Below are 22,713 nucleotides of genomic sequence, written 5' to 3' on the forward strand. Positions count from 1 at the left end.
ATGGCTTTTCACTCATTCACTTTACGGACTCCTCCTTTTAAAAAAAAAAAAATAAAACAAAAATAAATTTCATTGTCAGATGAAAACAAGCTAGAATATAAATATATATTTTAACCTATTGGGTGGTGGTTTTCATCTCTTCAGGTAACAAGGCAGTTATATGAGCTTCTAGTCATTGAATTGATTCACTGGTTCACCAACAACAAAAAATTTGAAAGTCAGGACACAGTAGCGTTGCTGGAAGCTATTCTGGTAGGAAGTTGGATTCTCTTTTTTTCATTATTATTGTTTTGTTTATTATTCTTGTGTGACATCTTTTAAAAAGTAAAGTATAATCTGCTAAAGGAACTCTAACAACAAATATACACATTTTACAGACCTTCGTCTCATGTAAAGAAGAAATCCAATTTATTACTTTCCTCCACAGGCCATCTTTATTCATTATTACTTACTTTTATGTTGGGCTTTATACTCCTGTGAATCCTTTTTCATCTTTTTTTTTTTTTTCACTTGACAATCTCTAAATAAGTCAAGTATCTTAAAAATTAGCAAGCATATTGTTGTTCTTGGAAAGATCCTAGCTATCCTTTTTTTGATCAGTGTGTGCAAAAAAGTACTAAAATACCATTTTGTATCGCCTGTTTGAAAGTTTTCTGCAGCTGTTGTTCAGGCAAAAGTTTAACTACTTTTTGCATCATACTGATCAATTAAAGTTATCACAGTGGTCAGGTGAATGGAATTTTTAACCAAAAGAACTTTCTCCCATTTGTTTGGTATTGAGCTGAAATAGATATTAAACAAAAAATACTACCCAGAAATAGTCTGGTTAAATATCCTTTTTCCACTTGGCTCTTAAGAAATGCTTCATTAATGCTGTGATGTCATTTTTCTAGTTCTCCAGTTGTTCATAAACTTCCAAGGGGAAAATGAGTAGACAAGACTCTGAATTTCAAATAGAAACTACAAGCAGAAAAAAAACTTAGTTATTTTTGCCCCCAAACAAACAAAATTCCAGCTGCCTTTATGTATTGTAAAGATAAAAAAAAGGGGACCAATGTCTCTTCCCTTTGTAGATGATTTGTGAAGTACTGTCTTACTGCAGAAAGTCAGTTTTTTAGACTGAGCAAAGGGTATTGTGTCTACATGACTTCAGGAAGGAATTTTACTTTTAATCTAAAAGATTACTCACATGCATGAATTTCCTCCCTCCCCCCCACACACACGCAAACTTTTTTTTAAGCCATTTATACTGTAAATTTTTTCTTTATGCTTATTCTTATATTTATGTCCACTGGAATAATACATGATATTTAGCACTTATAGCTGAGGTTCTCAAAGCCCTTCACAAACATTAATTGAATAGAACTCACCTCCCCTATGAGACTGCTATGATAAATATTGTCCTCTTATAGATGGGAAGACTGAGGCTTGGAAGTTAACTTGCCCAAAGTCATAGAGCAAGCCTCTGACAGTACCAAGTTTTAGAACCTAGTTCTGACTCTCTAATCTAATTTTTCTAGGTTCTTATCAGATTCCTGTTACCTTAGTATCTGAGCACTTCTTAATAAATAAATAAACCTTAATATAAGACAGTCTAACAAATGGTATAGATTTTTCCCTCTACCCTGGAACATTGTTGGAGTTTTTTCCCCAGACATTTATTCTGTCCAGTTCTTCGCTTTATATATTACATTATTCTGTTTCACATATTGCAGGTGTTGACTCCTTTCATCTGAGCACTAAAGTGAAAGTAGGCCTGTAATGGGGAGGGAGAAACCTGCTTTTGTATGAAGTAGAAAACCACAACAATGCTAGCCTTGAAACTTGTACTTCTTGTAATGAAACAGTCTGCCCTTAATTTCAGGATGGGATAGTGGATCCTGTTGACAGCTCTTTGAGAGACTTCTGTGGTCAGTGTGTTAGAGAATTTATGAAATGGTCCATTAAGCAGACAACGCCGCAACAGCAGGAGAAAAGTCCAGTGAACACCAAGTCACTCTTCAAGCGACTGTACAGCCTTGCTCTTCACCCTAATGCCTTGAAGAGGCTGGGAGCTGCGCTTGCTTTTAACAACATCTATAGAGAATTTAGGTGAGCTGAAAACTTGAACGGTAGGTAAGCTAGACTAAAATAAGCAATCTTAATATACTAGAGGAGAGAGACATTTTGAAAAGAGAATCCATGTTTTTATCCACTTACACTGATGTTGGTTGATGCTGACCATTAATATGTAAAGAAGCTGTATCAATAGACCTCTTAAGACTATATACTGTGAGTGAAATTCACTTCACCCACAGCGAGCCTAAATATTTGGGTTCTATGTGGGGTGGAGAGCAGTGAGGCTGAGGTGGCAAATTTCCATCCCAAAGCCAGATAAGAATAAGTTGTTACGGTTTTTTTGTTAGTTTGTTTGTTTTAAATAAAGTATCACTTTTAATGATGGCTAGGTAATTTTCTTTTTTGCTGATGATAATGGTCTAAAATATTTTTGCAGTCTGTGTTAAGAAGCATAGGATATTCCTTTGTTAATTTGAAATGTGGCACTATCTTGTTTAACTTATTTCTAAATTTCATATTTGAGTTTCATATTCACTTGCCTATTGCTACTCCTATTCATGCTTTTTAGCATATTTATTCTATTCCTCATTTTATAGGGAAGAAAATTCTCTCGTAGAGCAATTTGTGTTTGAAGCATTGGTTGTGTATTTGGAAAGTCTGGCCTTGACCCATACAGATGAGAAGTCACTAGGTGAGTTGAAACTGATTTATTGTGAAATGGAATGAACAAACCATCCTGTCTCTCATCCTTTTAGATGGCTAATGAAACAATCTTAAGTAAGCCAAACCATGACATTGAAGTTGTAGGTAAACTACAGTGCAGTTCCCTTCTTACCAGAGGATCAATTATTTTCCATTCTCAGGGCTTCTCTTTAAATTGGGTTTCTGATTTACTGGCATTTCTGTGCCAATTTCTTAAATGTGTGGGATTTTTATATCTGTATGTAAAATAAATCAGAGTTTTACAGATGTTTTACAGCAAAACTTCAAAAAACTGAGTGATGCTTCTGACCTATGTATCCTGGTCCCACAGTTACACAAAGTAAAAATGGAGCCCAGTGGTTTTTAGAGTTTAAAGGCTATTTTGTAATAAATATGGGGCTCAAAAAACGTTAATTTTTCTGCATTGATGGAGAGGGCTCCATCTACTTAGCATTACCCTCAGCCACTAACCCTTTTATGCTCCCCCATTTGGTTCTGGGAATGAGAGTTGTGTGAAGAATTCATGACTTCTTCCCCAATATTAAATAATAACCTATATTATTATATTTACTTGTCTTTTTTCCAATAGCCCTTTGTCAACTAATGGTTAAAATGTAAAACCAAAACCTTGTTTACAAATCTTTCTTTATTTCTTTCAAAGACAAATATTTTGGATGTGATATTTTAGTGGGAGTGGCCACGGGAGCATTCATATGGAAAAGAATGAGCTCCTTCTCTGTGTGAGTTAGTCATATATGCCAAAGAAATTATCTCTAAATGATATATACAGGGGGTAGGAAAGATGATTTTGTGGCAGAGGCCTGGGAGTTAGGATATGTAGTGACTAGGGGTTTTATAGTAGATGTAATATATCTCGACTTCAGTAAGGCTTTTGACACTGTCCTATATGACATTCTCATATGTAAACTAAGGAAATGTGGCCTAGATGAAACAACTGTAAGGGGGTTACACAACTGGTTGAGAGAACATACCAATAGTAGTTATCGATGGTTTGCTGTCACACTGGAAGGACCTATCAAGTGGAATCCTGTAGTGTTATGTCTTGGGTCTGGTACTATTCAACACTGTCATTAGCGACTTGGATGATGGAGTATAGAATACGCTTATAAAATTTATGGATGACACTAAGTTGGGAAGGGTTGCAAGCACTTTGGAGGACAGGATTGAAATTCAAACCAAACTTGACAAATTGGAGAATTGGTCTGAAATCAGTAAAATGAAATTTAATTAAAAAAAAAAAAAAGTACAAAGTACTAAACTTAGGGAGGAAATATAAAATATACAAATATAAAATGGGAAATAACAAGCTAGGTGGCAGTACTGCAGAAAATGATCTGGTGGTTATAGTTAAGGCTACGTTTTAACCGCAGGTATTTTTAGTAAGTCACGGACAGATGACAAAATTTCACGGCCCGTCACCTATCCATGACTTTTACTAAAAATACCAGTGAATAAAACTTTGGGGGGGACTGCTCGGGGGCCCCATGGGTGCTGGGGAGGGCGGCCCGGCCGCTTGGGGGAGTGCAGATGGCAGCACACAGCTCAGGATTCCTGCTGGTGCTGGGGGGTTGTGGGCGGCGGCAGGAGGCACAGGACTCACGCTGGTGCTGGGTGGGCATGGGTGGCAGCCCAGGACCCCCCTTGGTGCTGGGAGGGGCGGGGGAGCAGTTTGGTGGGGCCGGCAGGCTCCCTACCTGGCTCCGCACCTCCCTCCCAGCAGCAGCAGAGATTTTGGATGTGGGAGGGGGTTGTGGTACAGGACGGGGTGAGGCTGGCCCTGGGCGATGCTTATTCGGGGGGGCTCCCCGGAAGCAGCGACATCCTCCTCGTTCAGCTGCTAGGTGGAGATGATGTCGGCCCCACGCTCCAGGGGCAAGCCGCCACTGGGATCACCGCAGTCGCCACCGGCCCAGTACCGGTCTTGGTCGAGGGAACATTCCCGACACCGCTCACTGCCCAGTGACCGTTCAGGGCTCAGTCCCTGTGGATCGCCCTCGATGCTGGCCAGACTGTCCGGATGGGTGCCATCTGACTGGGACTCCCAGGACTGCTTGTCCTCGCGAAGCGAATATTGATGAGACCATAGTGGACATTGCCAATGGTCCTCGTCTTGCAGGAGATACCGCAGTCGGTCATGGCACGATCGTTGACACCGTTCTCACTCAGACTCCCATTCCAAGTCTCTGCCAAGGCTCCGGGCGTCTATCACCGGCGTCTCGCTGAGGCAGGTCCGCCCGTCGAGGCTGTTCATGGAGCAGCTACTACCGTTGGTGCCGCTCCTCCATGTCGAGATTGCGGTCCCATGGCCAGCATAGATCTCTGTACCACTGATACTCCCCGTCCAGAGGCAGCAGTGGATCATATGCCAGCCCAGCCTCCCCTCACAACCGCCTGTCTACAGGCCCTGCTGGTGCCTCAGCAAGCGCAAAGGCACGAAGGGTCATAGCCGGCCCAGTGGTACCAGTGGGCACCATTGCCTCCAGCGCAGCCCCTGCTGGGGGCTCGCTCGGTGGCTGGGGCTTCGGAAGCACTGTTGGCGTCCATCTTTAAACCGCCAGAAAAAAGGTCGGTGGGACCTGTGTCCTTGGTATTGTGCCTGGAGTCCGACCAGGTAGTGGATCCTCTGGTGCTGGATGACACCCAAAGCACCGCACCGGCCTTGCCCCGTCCCGGCGCCCAACTCCTTGGTGGTAGAGTCGGGTAACCAGCCCCGATCCCCAAGAACAAAGGCTCTCGGAGACTGGATACTTTTGGGAGAAAAGTTTGTCATCAAGCTTTCAGCTACGAGTAGCAAACCATCAGGATCTGGGAATCCCTCCAAGTTTGAGGACTCCCTCTGGGAGCGCGATAAGGAGTTTAAGGGGCTCATGGAGGAAGGGCGGCGGCCGCAAGGGCATCCCTGCAGGCTGCTTCGGATGCAGCGGCCGCGGCCGCACGGTCCATGGCCTCAGCGGTGTCCATGAGATGGGTGTCATGGCTTCTGCTCTCTGAGCTCTCTAGTGAAGTGCAGTCATCGATGCAGGATCTCCCTTTCGACTAGAAGGTTCTGTTTGCTGAGGAAACAGACATAAGGCTTCATGGCATGAAAGACTCCCGCCTGACCCTCCAGACCTTGGGCCTCTATGTCCCTCCTCCAGCAAAACCCAAGTTCAAGCTGCAGCAGGCTCCCGCCCAGGCTGTCCTCCTGAAGTATGAGGCCGCCCACAAAAAGCAGCAGGACTATAGAAAGTGCCTGCAACGACAGTCCCAGCCTGCCCCCCCAGCCTGGGTCTTCTAAGGTCAAGCAGGCGGGCAGAAGTCTTTTTTGATGGGACGCTCTGGATACTCTGCCAGTTCTCAGCAGGGACCTACCCCCAGTAAAGCTCCCTTTCTCCAATCGGTTGTGTGCTTTCCTCCTGGAATGGTCACGGCTCACCTTAGACCAGTGGTCCTCAACACCATCTCCCGGGGTTACAACCTTCAGTTTACCTCCTCCCCGCCCAACCGCCCTCCGCCCCCGTCCCTCCTGGGGGACCCCTCTCACGAGGCTCTGCTCAAGCAGGAGGTGTGGGGTGGCCCCGGACCAAGGAGCTATAGAGACGGTGCCCAAGGAGTTCCTGGGCAAGAGGTATTACTCCTGGTATTTCCTTATCCCGAAGGCCAAAAGGGGCTCGGGCTCAGGCCCATCATGGACCTGCGAGGCCTGAACCGCTACATGGTGAAATTCAAGTTCCGCATGATTTCCCTGGCCTCCATCATCCCCTTCCTCGATCCTGGGGACTGGTACACTGCCCTCAATCTACAGGACGCGTACTTCCACATCCACATATTCGAGGGGCACAGACACTTCCTCCGTTTCGTGGTGGGACAGGGTCACTACCAATTCACGGTCCTACTGTTTGGTCTGTCCACTGCCCCCAGGGTCTTTACAAAGTGTGTGGCGGTGGTAGCGGCCTACCTCAGATGCCAGGGGGTCCAAATATTCCCATATCTGGATGACTGGCTAGTCAAAGGCACCTTCCAATCACAGGTGATGGATCATGTGGTGCTCCTGTCCACATGTACTGCCCTGGACCTGTTGATAAACAACGGCAAGTCCGTGTTAGTCCCGGTCCAACGCATAGAGTTTATTGGGATGCTACTGGACGCAGTGTCGGCCAGGGCCTTTCTCTCACCAGACAGGTTTGAGACCCTGAAAGGGCTCATCGACTCGGTCACAAGGTTCCTGGTGATGATAGCCAGGGCTTGATGATAGCCTGTAACTGCTAGGTCACGTGTCTGCGCACACATATGCGGTCCGTCACGCCAGGCTCAGAATGAGGCCCCTCCAGCTCTGGCTGGCATCGTAGTTCTCCCAGGCCATGGACAGAATGGACAAAGTCCTCACCATGCCGAACTCGGTGATCACCTTCCTGCGGTGGTGGACCACCCCAAACAACATGCTCCAAGGAGTCCTGTTCAGGGGCAAGACCCTGTTGTTGGAGCTGGTGTCTGACGCGTCGGACCTGGGTTGGGGGGCCCATGTGGGGAACTTTCAGACCCAAGGCTTGTGATCTCTACAAGACCTACTCCTTCATGTAAACATCAAGGAACTCAGGGTGGTGCAACTGGCATGTATGGCCTTCCGCTCGCACTTGGAGGGCAAGGTAGTGAGGGTCTTTACGGACAACACAGCCTCGATGTTCTATATCAACAGGCAAGGTGGGGCCCGATTTGCTGCCATGAATCCCTCAGGTTGTGGAACTTCTGTGTAGCCCACGACATCTACCTAAAAGCCTTCCACCTGCTGGGCGCTTGAACAGGGATTTTTCCTTTCAGCATGAGTGGTCTCCACACCCAGAAGTGGCTCACCAGCTCTTCCAAAGGTGGGGTACTCCCCAGGTGGACCTATTTGCTACCTGGCAGAACTGACAATGCCCCCAGTTCTGCTCTGAGGGGGCCTAAGGAGGAGCGCTATCTCTGATGCCTTTACTCTGTACTGATCAGGCCAGCTCCTCTACGCCTTTGCCTCGTTCCCTCTGATCAGCAGGACCCTGGAGAAAATAAAGACGGACAAAGCTAGGATCCTCCTCGTTGCCCTGGCGTGGCCCAGGCAGCACTGGTACGGGACCCTCTCGGGGATGGCGGTAGCTCCGTCATGGCAGTTGCTGCTCCACCCAGACCTGCTCTCTCCGGACAAGGGCCGCCTCCTCCATCCCAACCTAGTAACGCTTCACCTCACAGTGTGGCTGCTCAGTGGCTAGGTGCGAGGAAAGGACATGCTCGCAACAGATTCAGCGCATCCTCCTCGAAAGTAGATGGCCCTCCGCTCATCGCTCCTATGTGGCAAAGTGGTCTTGGTTTTTGAGGTGGGCGGCAGGCCAGGGTGTTTCCCCAGTGGCCGCCCCGATCCAGTTTATCCTTGATTACGTCCTCCACCTGATGGCCCAGGGACTGGCACCCTCGTCAATCAGGGTACGCTTGGCGGCCGTATCCGCCTTTCATTCCCCAGTGCAAGGGCACATGGTGTTTTCCCATGCTATGACCAGCCAGTTCCTATGGGTTGGTCTGTCTCTAGCCATATTGGACTGTCTCTAGCCATATTCCAAGCCCCTGATTCCAGTGGGACCCAAACCTCGTGCTGGCTTGTTTCACGGGGGCCCCGTTTGAACCACTTGCCACCTGTTCCTGGTCTCGCCTCTCATGGAAGGTGACCTTCCTGGTAGCTATCGTGTCGGCCAGGTGGGTCTTAGAGCTCGGGGTCCGAACCGCCGTATAAGGTTTTTCATAAGGACAAGTGTCATAACCATACAGCTAAGGGTAGCCTAGAATTCTTCCTTACCTGAAAGGAGTTAAGCTCAAATAACCTGGTTGGCACCTGACCAAAGGGACCAATGGGGAAAGAAGATGCTTTCAAATCTGGGGGGTGAGGGAAGGCTTTGTTTATGCTCTTTGTGTGTGTGTTCTCTGGGAAAGCAGAGAAGCATCAGGTCAGAAAACTCCATCTAAAATCATCCTAAAATGAGTCTCAATATTGCATAAAGAGTAAGTAAATAAAGCAAGGCGCGTTAGATTATCTTTTGTTTTTAGCTTGTGAATTTTCCCTTTGCTAGAGGGAGGTTTATTCGTGTTTTTTGTAACTTTGAAACTAAGCCTAGAGGGAGTTCCTCTGTGTTTGTGAATATTCTGTTACCCTGTAAAGTTATCTTCCATCCTGATTTTACAGAGGTGATTCTTTCACCTTTTCTTTAAATAAAATTCTTCTTTTAAGAACCTGTTTGTTTTTTTTTTTCAGTGTCCTAGGGATTGGGTCTGTGCTCACTTTGTAACCAATTGGCTAAGATATTATTCTCAAGCCTTCCCAGGAAAGGGGTGTAAGGGTTTGGGAGTATATTTTGGGGCAGGCTCCAAGTGGCCCTCCCTGAATGTTTGTTTAAATCACTTGGTGGTGGCAGCATACTGTCCAAGGACAAAAGGAATTTGTGCCTTGGTGAAGTTTTTAACCTAAGCTAGTGGAAATAAGCTTGGGGGGGGGGGTCTTTCATGCGGGTCCCCACATCTGTACCCTAGAGTTCAGAGTGGGGAGGGAACCCTGACAACAAGGTTCAGCTCTGCCCACATGCCACGTTCCTCCTGAAGGTGGTCTCCACCTACCACATGGGTCAGGACATTTTTCTGCCAGTCCTCTGCCTCAAGCCTCACACGACTAGTGAGGAACACAGTCTCCACACGCTCGACGTGAGGCGAGCTTTGGCTTTCTGCCTTGAGCGGACCAAGCCATTCAGAAAGTTTTCGCAACTGTTCATCGCCTTGGCTGAGTGCGTGAAGGGTCAGCCGATTTCCACTCAGTGGCTTTCTAACCAGATCACTTTGTGCATATGTTCCTGTTATGAGCCGGAGTGGGTTCCCCCGCCGCCCTTTGTAAGGGCACATTTGACTCGGGTGCAAGCCTCGTCGGCTGTCTTTGTGGCCCACGTCCCCATCAAGGACATTGGTAGGAGGGCTGCCATGTGGTCTTCGGTTCACGCGTTCACCTCGCACTATGCGATCGTCTCCCAGGCCAGGGATGATGCCGGGTTTGGCAGGGTAGTACTCCCTTCCGGGAACTTGTGAACTCCTACCCACCTCCAACATATGTAGCTTGGAATCCCCTATTGTGGAATACGCCTGAGCAGTCACTTGAAGAAGAAGAAAAGACATTTACCTTTTCCGTAACTGGCGTTCTTCGAGATGTGTTGCTCATGTCTATTCCACATCCCACTCTTCTTCCCCTCTGTTGGAGTGGTCTGGCAAGAAGAAACTGAGGGTGGGCAGGGGGGGAGTGCAGCCCCTTATACTGCGCCAGGCAGGCGCCGCTACAGGGGTCGTGGGGGGGGAGCGCTCCCCCCCCATGGGTACTGCTGGGGAAAAACTTTCGGCACTGGCGCACATGGCGAGTACGCATACCTATTGTGGAATAGACATGAGCAACACATCTTGAAGAACACCAGTTACGAAAAAGGTAACTGTCTTTTCCCAGCACGCCCTGAAGTAAGCAGGTGGCATGCAGGAAACTCTGTACAAGCCCAGGAACCAGTATTAGGCTGTTTCTCCCTTTGCATCCTTGGGCTTTGGGAGGGAAGGGGGTGCGAATGTCTGGGCTTGCGGGGGGGCCCTGTGGTTGGGCGCTGGGAGTGTGGGTGTGTGGGCTGGTTGGAGGGAGGCACAGCTGAGGTCTGGAGGGAGAGGGTATAGGTGTCTGGCCCTGAAGCTCGGGGGGTATGTGTGCAGGTGGCTGGGGTCTGGGAGGGCAGGGGACAGAAACAGCAACTGGGTTGTCGTAGGGGTTTCTTTAACTCTCTACTCCTGGGGTAATCGTTTTTGTTGTCTGTATTGTTACATGCACATTGTTGCTGACGGGTATTTTGAAATAAATTACCAGAATAATTGAAACTGATGTGATTATATTATGTTATTTTGACAAATAAAATATAAAAAATTTTGCAGAATTTTAAAATATTGTGCACAGAATTCCTCCTGAGGGTAATGTTTAATCTAGAGCAGAGAAGGGTGGGGGGCATAAGTCTTCACATATGTATACTTCTTGTCCTACTTATAACAAATGTGATCAGCTTAGTTTGCAGCAAGGGAGATTTAAGTTGGATATTAGGGGAGACTTTCAACTGTGAGGATAGTTGAGCACTGGAGCAGGTTACCTCAGGAGGTTGTGGAATCTCCATTCTTTGAGGTTTTTAAAAACAGATTAGATAAACAGCTGTCAGGAATGGCCTAGGTATACTTAATCCTGTGATTGTGTGTGTGTGGACTAGATGACCTCTTGAGATCACTTCCAGTCCTACGTTTCTATGATTTCTGTGACTACCAGCTGTTTCACAGGCTTGCTCTGTGACCTTGAGCAAATTATCATAGAAATGCAAAGCCTGATTATTAGTAGGCATGATCCTTCATGTAATCCTCATGGAAATCCCATGATAGAAATACACATTTCTGCAGCCTAGAGTCTCCCACAATTCTGTTATGTTTGGGCTGCTTTCCTTCACTCTGCAGTTTCTATAGGTGGTTTGAACTCTCAGCATTGCTCATGCTGGCCGTGTCCCTTTCTCCTGCTTACTGTCAGATCTTCTGCCTCTGCAGCAGCAGTCAAGTGGTGGTTCATTTTACCCTGTCCTTTCAGTTTATTATTTATTCAGCCATTTTGGGCAGTGACTAGCGGTTTTCTCTTCTTCCAAGCCTTCTCTCCTCCTTTTTGGTTCAGGGTCTGAGCAGCGTGATAGTCACAGCCACCTGAAGCCTCCACTGGAGTGTCTCCAGGCTGAGCTCCTCTGTCCCATTTTAGACCACATGCTCACACGGTTGCTCTGCCTAAGTCCAGAACGATCCAGTGTAAGGCAGCTTTCCCAGGCTCAGCTGAAGGTGAATATTCCAATTATCACAAGATCTCTCTTCTTTGGAGAAAAGTTAGGTAAGATAGCAGCAGAAAATGCTGTAAAATCTAAGTAGTCTCTTCTCCTTCCACTGGGTGCTCTCAGAAGGGATACAAACCTGCTTTCAGGCAGACACGCTCCTTTTGTTCCTGCTCTTCTCAGAAATATCAGAGGAAGGTGTGATGGGTGTCGGGGGCAGTTCAGACCAGTGAGTGGTTGCCCTATAATTCTGGATTGCCTCATATTGCTTTCCTGCTGTAGCTCCCAGCTTGGGATGCTCACAACAAGCCTACCAGCATGCAGGTCACAACCTGAATGTCTGTGTACTAGACAGCCCTGGTTCAGCAGCTCTGACCTCAGCAGACTGTCTACAGCCCCACTGTGGTTTCCACCAACCTGGGTTACAACCAGCAAGGTGACGCCAACATACTCCCAGTCCCAGATTGGACACTTCAGAGAAATGTTAGGGTCTGTTCCTCTAAAGACTCAAAAGCACATCATAGCTTATTAACTTAACTGACGTGAGTACACCCTTCCTTTTAAACACAGCATTGAATTGGTTTAGAGTAAAAATAAGACCTATTTATTAACAATAGGACATAGGTTAAGTGATGCTAGGTAAGAGGAATAAAGTTAGAATGGGTTACAAGAAAATAAATATGAAAACATGCACGTAAAGGTTTGAAATGTAGTGTAATAAAGTACATTTGTTACCTAAGGAGGTTTTTCCCCTATATTCAGTTTCCAGAGACTACTAGGAGAGTGCAAAAGGCCAGTTATAGCTCAGTGTCTTCAGCTACCTGTCTTCTTGGTCTCATGCACAGGGATCACTCCAAGGGCAAGATCATACATCCAGATTCTCCAGGTCTTCCTCATGAAAGTGTGCACTCCCTGGGGTGCATGACCGATCGGGTGCTTTGTTTCCTAACATAATGGACAGCCTAAGGGAGTGTCTGTGAAGGCCCTCCCCCACGTGCCTTCCATACCCTCTGATTCTTGCAACCAATATCAATCTGAAGGGTTGGGAAACACATTTGGGACCCAAAACCACACAAGGAATCTGGAGCCCAGGGGAAAGTGACCACTGCATCAGTCTCCTGGAGCTCAGACTGATCAAACTAGCCCTACAAAGGTTCCAGAGCCCCCTAGAGGGGATTCACTTTCTGGTTCAATCACAGAACACTACCACAATCACATACAGAAACAACCTAAGAAGGACAAGGAGCCCACTGCTACACACACAAGTGATGGAAGTAATGAGACGAGCAGAATGCTTTCTCCCTTCCTAAAAGCGATCCATGTGAAAGGAGAGATGAACTAGAAGGCAGGCTGGCTCAGTAGACACAAAGCCAACAACTTGGATTAGTGCCTGAACCAGGAAGTCTTCAACTTGATGTCTCAGATGTTTGGTCTCCCTTCAGTCAACTTGTTTGCAAACCACAGGAATACAAAGCAATCAAAATACTTCACCAGTGAAACAGACCCCAAGTCCATGGGAATAGGTACCCTGTCGCACAGATGGCCACAAGATTTGCTATATGCATTCCCACCCTTCCAACTCTTAGGGAAAGTGATCTGAACGATAAAGCTGGAGCCAGCAAAGGTAGTAATGCTTATTCCTGAATGGCCAAAGGGGCCGTCGTTTTCCAATCTGATAGAGGTGAGACTGGAACCACCGTGACAGCTACTGCTGTGATAAGACATCTTTTTCTAAGATCATTTTCTCCATCCAGATCAGCTACAACTAACAATTGAAAGAGGACCATTAACAACACTCGATCTATCCTCCGAAGTCATCAAGACATTGCTATTATCTAGGAGAGTCTGTGTTAAAGGCTTATTCCTGTATCTAGACCAAGTTCAGCATTCGATGCCTGGAGCACAGTGTTAGCCAGAATCCCTGGATATCTTGGGTCTATTTTGGACTTCCTCCGAGAGGGGGTGGTTAAAGTGTCTTCTACCCAGTACCATAGCACACCAGGTATCACCCATTTGTTGTGTTCTATACTCGGAGCCTTTGGGCTCCTTGGCAGAGAACCCCCACATATCCAGGTTTCTCAGAGCAATCAAACTGATCAGGACAGTTGTCAGTCCAGTCTTCCCTTAGCTTTTGAAACATTTGAATCTCTGACTTCAATATCAGCTTTCTACCGCTCAATCAAAACCTGTTTTCTGGTCGCCATTACATCTACTTGGTGAGTGTCAGAGCTGCTAGCTCTATCTATGCAAGAACCTTACTGCGTGTTCCATGATGACAGAGTAGTAATGAGAACTCTGGAATCATTTCTCCCCAAGTTGAACTCTTTTCCATGCTTCAGAGTAGATTATTAATCACTCATTCTGTTGAAGGCCACAGCACCCTCCGGAGAAACTGTGGCACACCGTAGACGTCGGAAGAGCATTGAAGATTTACCTTGTGTGTACAGAAGCCACCTGAAGTGGCCAAGGACTCTGAGTTTCCAAGCTATATATTGCCAGATGGATCAGACTGTGCATTGTTGAAGCCTACAAGTCATCTGGCATCCCTGTTCTGGAAAAAATCAAGGCATGCTTCACGAGATCCAGGGAAGCCTTGTGGTCCAAATGGGCAAGGGCTTCCACTTCAGAGATATGGAGTGCGGCTATCTGGTCTTTTGGCCAACTCCTTATCAGACACTATATAAAGTGGACTTTCTTTTGTCTGCAGAAGCTAGCTGCTTCCTGGATGAAAGTGCAGCAGGTGGTGGCCCAATAATAGTATTGCCTGTTGGGCATCTTTCAATAAGGGGGATTCCCTTCCTATCTCATTCTGTTTATCTTTTTCCTCCCTACTTCTGCTCACTGCTTCCCAGACGTAACAGAATTGTGGGAGAAGCTGGGCTGCAGAATGGACAATTTCTTATACAGTAATTTTGTTTCGACTAGCAGCATCTTCCACAGTTCTACCCACCCTGGATGGCTTCACTGTTGAGGGTAAGCTTTTCATTTAGATCATTAGCACGTAGGCTGTTTGTCTGCTATAAATAGTTATTGAGTTGGCATTGAGGTTATTATGGTTAATTGCTTTCCATAAATTTTATGCAGCTTTGAAATGACTTATCTGGCAGCAAGTGGGAGAAGGGAGCATGTCCAGCATGAGACGTGCTGTTACTTTTAAACCATCTCCAGAAACTCCAGAGTGGAGGGAAGCATGCCAGACATAATAGAATTTTGAGAGACTCACCTAGAAAGGAAATTATTGGGTCAGGAATTCTTTCCATTCTTTAACTGGGCCCAACTATTGGCATTTATTCATAGATGAGCACTTCCCTTCTCTTTGATAACAGGTACAGTTCAACAATGTTGTGATGCCATTGATCATCTAAAGCGCATAATTAAGCACAAAGCATCTTCTCTAAATAAGGCAGAAAAACGGCGGATACCAAGGTTAGTTGTTTGAGATTTTGCCTTTCCAAATACTACATCTTAGTTTGTTACATATGGCTCTTGTAAAAAAAATTTAGGGTGGTGGGTGTGGACTTGCATTAATGCGTAACTGCATCCCCACCTGTGCTGAAAACTTTCTCCTGAAATGCCCCTTGGCTCAGGTTGGCCACCCCTGAGATAATGGAAAGAGCATCCAAAATTCTTCATTTGATAATTAGATTTGCAAATAGAGCAGTATGGCTTCATTAACATGATGCTGTTGTGGCTTTTCCTTGAAACAAAGAAAAGCCTTTGGGCAAATATCAGTAAAGATTGTTGATTTGTATTCATTATTTTTGTGCAGAGGATTTCCAAATGCTAAGTCAGTGTGTCTGTTGGACCTTGTCATGTGGCTCTTGGTGCAATGTGGGCGACCCCAGACAGAGTGCCGGCATAAATCCATGGAGCTCTTCTATGAGTTTGTTCCTTTATTACAAGGTACCGTGGTCACACATACCTCTAATCTTCTGCTTCACATAATTGTGTATTTCTGCTCTCATTTTCTGTGCAAGTAGCTGCAAGTATTTCATTCAGTATAAAAACTGCATTTTTTTTTACCATGCAAGCTTCCTCCAGCCAGTGTGCCTCAACTCTGACCTGGAGAGACCACCTTTTGGTGCAGGAAAACTATTGTAGCCAGCTGTGAGGGGATCCTCCGCTCATGCAGAGCCAGAGGAGTGATTCCTAATCCACCCTCTTCCTTGAAGTTGACATATGCAGCATGGCCAAGGGAATTTAACTGTTGTATTGGCTGTCTCCTCTTCCAGAAAATAAGAGCAACTAATGGAATAGGTTTTTGAGTGTTGGTCCATGTCCATAATATCTTGCTGAATGCCAGCTGTGTATTTACCTAAAGAATATTGATTTCTGTATGCTTCTTTATCAGGAAACCAGTCCCCATCTTTGTGGCTAGGTGATGTTCTAAAAAAACAAGGAATTTCTTTCCTCATCAACAAATTTGAAGGGGGCGGTAATGATGGTGACAATCTCTCTGGAATCCTTTCTCAGCCAACACTGTGTGACGTGCAGGAGCCCTTTAGTTTGCGAGCAGTTGTGCAATGGATGGATATGTTTTTAGCAGCTCTGGACTGCTACAATACATTCATTGAGCAGGGAATGATCAAACCAAACGAAATACTAGGTAGGTAAATCCTGGCAGCAGCTGGGTCAGTATTATCCATGTTATAAACTCACTCTGAGGGGTTTCTAGCTTGGGCTTAACGTTTGTTTCGAGAATAGATTTGATTTACAGGTTCACAATCAGTTTCGGCAACAATTGCCTTGCCAAGTGGATTTTTTTTGTAATAGTGAGCTAGTATAATACCTTATTTACTTTGTGTTTATAGAAATGTTTCATTGCAATGATAAAAACACTAATTTAAATTTCTTTCCCTCATGGATTTATTTTCCCCTCACGTTGTTTAACTGTGTCCCACCTTCAAAGGCCCTGCAGTGCAGCAACCCTATCTCCAATGAGAAGATCTGTGCATGATTCCTTCTAAAGCCCGTCACTATTCTCCTTCACTTACTTAAAGAAGATTGCCAATTATCAAAGTGAGGTGCTTCCTTCCCTCTCCACTGCTAGCCCAGTCATTTGTTTGTTGCTTTTCTCATGCTTCAGCCCCACCCAACCAAGGGAGCTCACTACTTGTATTCTGATGATACCAACGCCTTGTGTAGCTGTTAGGCCATTGGGTCCGCATCTAATAAAAGTTATTTTTTTTTTAAATTTATTCATACATTTCTAAATAGCATGTTTCCATAGTAGTAAAATGCAATGGTGGAATTAGATACCCATTTGCAAAATACTGTTCTGTGTGTGTGTCAGGGCAAGATACCTAGCTTCATTAAAATGTACAATAAGATTCTTACTAAATGCAGATGTTAGAGGGCCAGATTTTCAAAGATGTGGACTTAAATTTACATACATGTAATTGACATGTGTGCAGATACCTAATACACACATCCATTAAGAATGCATAGTTGTCTGAAAATCTATCCCTCATGTCCAAAACTTAATACTAACAATGTAATTGAAATATGGTTTGAAGAAAAAAATCTCGTTCTTTCACTGGTGGGGAAAGATTTTGACTTTTCTCCCCCCCCCGTATTTTCATTGTCATTGCATTAAGTTAGTCTTTCTCTTTGTGCTGAGCATAAAATATATTTTTAGATTTATGGGGTCACTATATATTTAAATTTGGTGTAATTCCTTCTAGGTACAAAGATGAGGTCTTCATTCCTGAGAGCTGTGGAGTTCTTCCTTGAAACTATTGTCTTGCATGATGTATCTGCAGCAGAGCGGTGCTTTGACATTGGGTCAAAAGGCAATATGTTCAGCCCACAAGAAAGAGAAGAGTATAATTACAGCAAATGCACGATCGTAGTTCGAATCATGGCGTTTGTCAGCATGATCCTGGAGACCTGCCAACAGGATTTCTGGAAGGTAGGTGTTGAACCGATTGGTCTGTAGAAGGTGACCTCTGCAGTTATTGCAATTGTTATTTAAAGTTGTTGTTTACGCATTGTTGATTTGAGGGAGAGTCAAGGACTCATGACTAGCTAGGAGAAGTGGATCATCCTTTGCAATACCTTGGGCCATTAATCTTAGCTGGTTATTAAGCCCCAGGAAGTGTCCTGCTCTTTGGACATTACTGCTTCAGTAAGGTGAAGGAAACCCTCACTTCATGGATTATTTTGCAATGAGTAATGCAGTTCTAATTAGAAGAAATTAATACCATGTATATTTGCCAGTCAGGTTGCTTGAATCACCATCAGCATGGGTATCTTATGTTCTTGAATTTGGGAATTTTTCTAAGTGATCATAGTACAGATACTGAGAGAGACAATGGCTATAGAAATGACTGTGCTCTGCTTTTTTCCTGTTAAATTCCTTTTTGAAGAATGAACGTGCAAATCTCTGTCTCTTTCTGTATTTAACACAATATAAATGGAAGTTTTAATATCTACAGTTTTGTATGAATTTTAAAAAGGGCACTGCTAAATTAATTTCTGGGACTACAGGTGCATAACTGTCAGTTGCATAATTTGTTCAGATGCATAACTAGCAGTCTTCATGTGTGTAGAAGTCTGTAGTATTGGCACGTTATTTGAACACTAAAATGAGCACATGTATGTGGAAATAAGGTGTGATGTTGTGCACCAGCACCTTTAAAAATGGCCGTTTAATTTCTGTAAATCAGAGTAATTAACAGTATTGAAAATGAGCCATTTTGGGGGGGGGGGAGAGAGAGATTAAGATTAACAATTGAATAGCCATATTTTGCTTATTTCAGACACAGGAAAAATCATGGAAAGCAGAATAGCTCAACAAATGGGATTAAGAATAAAATATGTCTCCAGCTTCATTTTAATCTTTTATTCTTTCTAGTTACTTGAGAAAGAATTGCTTAATGCAAATCTGATAGAACTTCTTGTGAGAATAGTGTGTGAGCCAGCAAACATAGGCTTTAATACAGCTGATGTACAAGTCATGAAAAATCTCCCAGATGTTTCTGTGAGGCTCATAAAAGCTTTGATGAAATCTCCCTATAAAGAATCCTTGGAGCTAAGCATAAAGAAAAGAATAACATCACAAAGGTAAGAGCTCTCTGATAGCCATAAATGGCTAATTTAAAATCAGAACAAATGCAGTACATAGTGAGAGATGCAAAGTGAATGAAGCTTCCACTGCAGTTATAGGATGGTGTCTTTTTCTCATATTATATTGATACATCCACAGACAATCAATGTTTTTATTTATTTATTTTTCCTTTCCTTTGTCAGCATCGAGGAGCTTTGCTCTGTTGAGCTGTATAATCCAGATGCTCGTTTTGATCATGTTAGACTTAGTTCCATCTTGTCTGCATGCAGGCAGCTCCATAAGGCTGGCCTGCTTCATTCCACGCTTCAATCACAGGTAAACATTGATTCAGAAAATAACAGTTAAGATTTTTCATATTCAAGAGCTTTTCTAATATGAAAACCATGAAGTCATGGGGAGTTGCTTGTGAAATAACCAATGGTAGAATAGGCCTTAGCTAATTCTCACAATTTTCCAGCGAAGTAGATCAATAAATATCCTTTTATAGATGAGAATACTCTGGCAGAGAGATTAAGTAACTTGTCCAAGGTAACACTAGAGAGTTGGTGTTGAAACTAGGATCTGAATTCTGGAATTGCTGGTGCTCAGACTATACTACCCCTAAATAAATGCTTTACATTGCACTCAATAAATACCAAACACTGGGGCACAAAAACAATAGAAGAGAGTCGTGAAAAATCTCTTTATCTATGATTCTGTACAATTGGGTGGTAAATTTGGTAGTGTAGCTAAAAATCCGGCCACATGTGTGTACCTTTAATGTGCAAAATGGAGGTTTTCAAGAAAATATCTGCACTTCAAATGGAGTGGTAGACATTTAATTCCAAAGAGAAGAATAGATTGCAGACAGTAATGGTGGGGGGAAAAAAGAAGGGGAGGATGTGCTTAATTTTTGACAAAAGTAAAAAAACAACTTGATTTATCTTTAAAAGAAGTCCAGGGGAAAGAGTGATTTTTTTTTTTTTTTTTTTTGTGGTTTTGACAATGCAAACAAACTTCTTGCATTTTGAAAACTAGCATGTAAACTTACAAAATGTCAGCTAAGAATATATCATGGGTTATGATTCAGTTGTGAAGTAGTCGGTAGAAGAAGGAAAAGGGTTAAAATGCTATCAGAATGAGACAGAAAAGCATCAGCCCCTTCGATGGAGCACAGTGTTCAGAAGAGAAATATACAATTGGATTATTGTCTGAGAAAAATATTATGACAAATGGGAAAAGTTATCAGAGAAGCACTTATAAGTGTGATATAGGAGATACGTTATTTGGATGTATTGATATTAAAATGAAGATTTTGGACATAGTTGCAAATAAAGATTGGTTTCCTTAATCCATGAGTGTTGGCAGGCCTGGCCTTTAAAGAGCAAATCCTTTGTCAAAAAAATAATCAATATAGGTCATCCTATTAGTACTACATATGTTGTTTTGCAAGAGACCAGAGTTCAAATTGTGAAGAGCTGGGTTATTCAGCTTCTGGAATAGAAGGAGAGCCTCTTTTCTTCCAGTAGGATGCTCCATTGGCCGAACAGAAGTAGCCTGAGGGGCCTTGTTTAGACTTTTGAGTCACAGGAAAGTAGGATAGAGGGAAGTTGTACAGATCAAACTTAGATCTTTATGGAGCCTCCTAGGTATTCCTTGGGCTCCCTGTTACCAAGGTTCTGGAATTCATGTCTTAGCCAGTCTCTACGTCACTGTAGGTAAAGGAAGAAAGAAGCAAGATAGGTAGCAGGCCATTCAGGATTAACAAAGACTCTGCTATTTGGTGAAGGATGCCACATTTATAATGTAACAATGTAAATGTTAAACTTTATGGAATTTTTGCCATTAACTTCTCCAAGGCCAAGATTTTGCCCTATATGTCCAGATAAAAACCTGCAATAGCAGGACAGCATGTTGACTGGTGTCAGTGGTACCCATGGATTATATGGTGCCCCCTTCAGGGCATCTACATTCTCATAAGATTTTCTGAATGTCCATACTAGTATTGCTTGTCAACTGTTCAGAATCCCTTAAAGTCCCTCAAAATCCCTTAAAGGAAGAGGGTCAGCATCCCTTAAAGTCTTGAGTCCAAATTTTGGGTTAGTGAGTAATGATCCTCAAATGGGTATCAGCTTATTCTGAAACCAAATGTTTGTTCAAGTGTGGTTTCCAGGAACATGAATAGGACTGTCTATGTGCAGGGACAATTGTCAGGTCAACAAGCTTGAAAAAACGGAGATCTTTTCCCAGAACCCCTGTGGTGCTCCTGTCACAGAACAGTTTTATGGAGGTTTTAATTTATTTATTTTTGGCAGCTAGGCAGAGCAATTTAATGTTTAAATTGTATTTTTCTCCTGCATTTTTGAAGACTTACAGTAGAAGTCGTCCCTCCCCACCCCCTTCTCTACATCCTCTAGGGTTCGGGGCTCCATTTCAGAGTTGGCTCTAAGCTTCTTTCAGTTGTTTATAAAAGCATTGCACCAGGAGATGAGAGGAAATCTCTTCCATCATTGGACATCGGCAGCAAGCGACTGGCTGATGGACTCCTGCAGCTGGCCTTTGCTTTTGGTGGCCAGGTAGGAGGATCACCTCTTCTGATGTACTGTCTCCAAGTCCATTTCTGTAGTTCTGGGTTCTGGCATGTTTCCTGGGTTCTGTGCTGTCTTCAGCAACATGGTAGAAGAAACTGGTCCATTTTTCTGTAACATGTATTTTTTGGGATAGAAAATTATGTATGTATACAGCATGCTGTATTTATAAAGTTCCCTCAACACTTCAAATCCAGAAGTCAGAGTTTGGCCATTGTTGAGTGCCAGCGTCAAAGGCAAATCATGGATTCTTTAGTAGGGGGAATATTCTGATACTGTTCGGGGGGGGGTGTTGTGCTTTTTTCCTTAAGTTTTAATATTTGTTTTTGTGTTATAAGTAGACATACAACTATTTTTGAGAAGGTAGCTTTAAAAGAGCGTCTCTTGATTTTGTAGAAGACTAGTAACACTTAGTGATTTCAGTACCTCTGGACTGACCTCTCTTCTTGTGCCAATTTCCACAGTGTGAGGAGCTGGTAAGTCTCCTGTTGAACACAATGATCCTGTCTGTGCCACTATCAGGAACATCACAGAGGAGTCTGATCAGCTTCTCCCATGGAGAGTATTTCTACAGTTTGTTCTCAGAAACCATTAATCGGGAACTGCTGAAAGACCTGGATGTGGCCATACTTCAACTTATGAAATCATCTGTGGACAGCCCCAAAATGGTACTGGACCTTTTCTTCAAAAGGACACAGTCAGTTGAAAATGTCATACCCTCTCTAGTTACAAGCAACACCTACAATAACTGTAAATGAAAGATTAGGGGGTGGTAGTGGGGGGGGAGAGGGTTGTTAAATGTTTTTTTTTCAGTGTTTCACTTTGTTGTGGAGGTTTGGTTGGTTGGTTGGTTGGTTGGTTGTGTTGATACTCATTGGTACTGCCTACCTCATGCACCATAGCAAGATGGCATAATTCCCATGCACTGCACTCTCACATGCTTGCTCTTCCCCAGGCCCCGTTAAAGGATGTTTGCCAATTTAAAGAGGGTTTACTGGTAACACAGCAGCCGAGCTGATGTTTCTAAGATTGGGCTCAAGATGCCTGGTAAGGGCTAGGGACAGCAGAAGCCCATGGGAGGTGGGGATCTGTCTTATTGGCCCAGGTAGGGGTCCAGGGAATGCAGTGTCTGAAAACTGAGGAGCTGCGGCCTCTGCCTGAGATGAAGGGGACAGGTGATTCTTCTTTTTTGGGACTCCTCTATAGGTCCCTGGGAAGAATTTAGAAGTTGGGAGGTCTTATTTCAACATTGATGCTAAAGAGCCCAGCAGAGAGGTGTCAGAGCAGAGGGGTCAAGCATGTTTGCTAGTGTTACTTTTGAGCCCACACTCACTCTCTCGCAGAAAAATTCAGCAAGGAAGAAGACACCCCACTTAAAAACTAATCAAAGGAATTTTAGAAAATAATCTGGAAATGCCATTTAAAATATTTTATC

At 44.2% G+C, this 22,713-nt stretch overlaps 1 protein-coding gene across 6 annotated transcripts in view; it reads left to right on the plus strand.

Annotated features, from left to right (window-relative positions):
* Positions 1-22,713, plus strand: part of PRKDC (protein kinase, DNA-activated, catalytic subunit) — a 159,669-nt gene that overhangs the window by 41,172 nt on the left and 95,784 nt on the right. For all 6 annotated transcript variants that reach the window (XM_038388511.2, XM_038388512.2, XM_043507884.1 and 3 more), the window contains 11 exons: positions 145-252; positions 1,865-2,091; positions 2,655-2,749; positions 14,969-15,068; positions 15,412-15,545; positions 15,994-16,248; positions 17,327-17,553; positions 18,499-18,707; positions 18,894-19,026; positions 21,108-21,266; positions 21,743-21,946. In XM_038388511.2, coding sequence (XP_038244439.1) covers positions 145-252; positions 1,865-2,091; positions 2,655-2,749; positions 14,969-15,068; positions 15,412-15,545; positions 15,994-16,248; positions 17,327-17,553; positions 18,499-18,707; positions 18,894-19,026; positions 21,108-21,266; positions 21,743-21,946 — 1,851 coding nt within the window. The remainder of the gene's footprint in view (positions 1-144; positions 253-1,864; positions 2,092-2,654; positions 2,750-14,968; positions 15,069-15,411; positions 15,546-15,993; positions 16,249-17,326; positions 17,554-18,498; positions 18,708-18,893; positions 19,027-21,107; positions 21,267-21,742; positions 21,947-22,713) is intronic.

The sequence above is a fragment of the Dermochelys coriacea genome, chromosome 2, assembly GCF_009764565.3.
Source record: "Dermochelys coriacea isolate rDerCor1 chromosome 2, rDerCor1.pri.v4, whole genome shotgun sequence".
Classification (NCBI taxonomy): Eukaryota; Metazoa; Chordata; order Testudines; family Dermochelyidae; genus Dermochelys; species Dermochelys coriacea.